Source organism: Pterocles gutturalis, unplaced genomic scaffold (assembly GCF_000699245.1).
Source record: "Pterocles gutturalis isolate BGI_N339 unplaced genomic scaffold, ASM69924v1 scaffold35682, whole genome shotgun sequence".
NCBI classification, from domain to species: Eukaryota; Metazoa; Chordata; class Aves; order Pterocliformes; family Pteroclidae; genus Pterocles; species Pterocles gutturalis.
Window position 1 is genome coordinate 65,831 of NW_010114169.1, and position 1,897 is coordinate 67,727.

General features: G+C 42.8%; 1 protein-coding gene across 1 annotated transcript in view; it reads right to left on the minus strand.

Annotated features, from left to right (window-relative positions):
- ANKRD22 (ankyrin repeat domain 22) overlaps window positions 1-1,897 on the minus strand; it is a 9,834-nt gene continuing 7,937 nt past the window's right edge. The window contains exons 4-6 of the mRNA XM_010074755.1: window positions 1,814-1,891; window positions 848-946; window positions 1-78 (exon numbers count right to left, since the gene is read on the minus strand). Of these exons, the coding sequence (XP_010073057.1) occupies window positions 1-78; window positions 848-946; window positions 1,814-1,891 (255 nt within the window). The remainder of the gene's footprint in view (window positions 79-847; window positions 947-1,813; window positions 1,892-1,897) is intronic.

Consider the following 1,897-nt stretch of genomic DNA (forward strand, 5'->3'; position numbering starts at 1 on the left):
CTAGGAAGTCTTCCTTAGCATGCTTTCAATGTTGTGGAACTGCAATCTTCTTGCTATATCTAAGGGAGTCTCCCCATCCTGAAAGAAACAAATGAAATACATTGTAATTACGATAGATATGGGTCAAGTACAAAAAGCTTTCTCATTTGCCACCCAGATGCATTGCTCTCCTGTGTCAGTTTCACTGTCACATCCTTGCTCTAAAACGAAGGTTTCAGAATGTGCTTGATCTAATACTACTCTCACTGAAGCCAGGGGCACAGTCCTCCCTTCCCCTCCAGCAGTGGCAGCCATTTCACTGTTTCCTGGGGCTAAGGTCCAAAGACAGTGCAGAGCTAAGCCATGTGCTGATTTCAAGAGCAACATGGGCAATACATTGCTCGTCTCAGATCAGTAATGCAAATACTCCCAGGTCGATATTTATTTGGATAACATTTGAGTTTTCTTATGACAGAAGCAGCTTGACTTAGCCTCTCTGAGAAGAGTCCAGTGGCACAAAAAGCACCTAGGAAGGCTCTTACCACTGCCCTGCAGCCTGCATCCTAGGAACAACCATAGAGAAGCTCTGAGTTAAGAAGAGGTAAAGATAGCTAGGAGATCTGCCAATCCCATGGGCATGCAGGCAGCGTTTACCGGTAGAGACCCAGGAATGAAGGATTTGGACTTTAAAGTTGTTCTTGCCAACAAAGGAAATGGAGCAAATGTTCTTTATACCCCACAGCAAACAAGTCTGCCGCCATGAAGCTGTGCACCCTTTTTTTAAAGCTGCTGCACACCAGCTAAGGCCTACAACATACTGGTTCACCATCATGATAAGGAAATGCAGTCACCAACTTCACCCTCTTACCTGATTCTTTACAGAAGTGTCTGCATGAGCTTCAAGCAGTAGAGGAATGACTGCCTGGTTTTTCATTTCACAAGCATAGTGAAGGGCTGTGCTACCAGACTGAAGGGAAACAGAAGCACATAAATTTTAGTTCTACTACTTCTGCCATAGACCTTAGGCAAGTACCACTGCCTGTAGCCTTATCATTTACCCCCTGACAGCTGGATGCAAGAGACACATCAATTCCTGTCACAATACACAACATAGTAAAATAAATACATTCTCATGAGAGCAACAGGAACAAAAAAAATATCATTCCGTCCCTGGGATGCAGCTGCTAAAACAGGTCTGGTACCTTCAGAAGAAAGCCAATAGTTCTTTACTAATTTCAGAGGATTCCACAATCTTGATCTCAACAACTATGTCTTAAGCAGTACTGTTTGCGCACACTTCAGTGTTTTAGAATTTGGTTGCTGCAAAAATTGAGGGTTGTCCTTTTCTGCCTTAGAGAAGCTCTTTACCACACCCAAGTAGTAGATTCAGAACTCTACATATGGCAGATCAGCACACTCCAAAGATCAAGAGAAGACACAGGGTCTAGCACTGTGGCATGATTTTTGCCCACAAATCTGCTCCAGTCCAAGAACTCTTAAACCATGGTAAACTCAGATCTTTGTACCACTAGAATCTTTAAAGGATCAGGTACTTAATAGGTAAGTATCTCAACCCAGCTTGCATGGATTCTCTTAAGAGGGCATTACTCAGACAGTGATAATTACTCATCAGTGGAAAACTATTTCTGTGTACATTACAAAACTATTGCCTAACTATCAAGGGGAAACACTGAATCCTCCTGGTACATCACAGCCTGTTCAGTCCCTGGGCCTACTCTGAAAGCAGGACTGTGTTGCTAGCAGATTCTGAAGTCTGGTTTTAGTATTGTTGCATGCATATGAACCACATTTTCGTTTGTCTAAACCCACTTACAAAGTCTGTAGCATTAACATCAGCTCCAGCTCTAAGCAACATCTTGATCAGGTTTTCATTCTGTTTAGTCTTTGAGACCTGTTT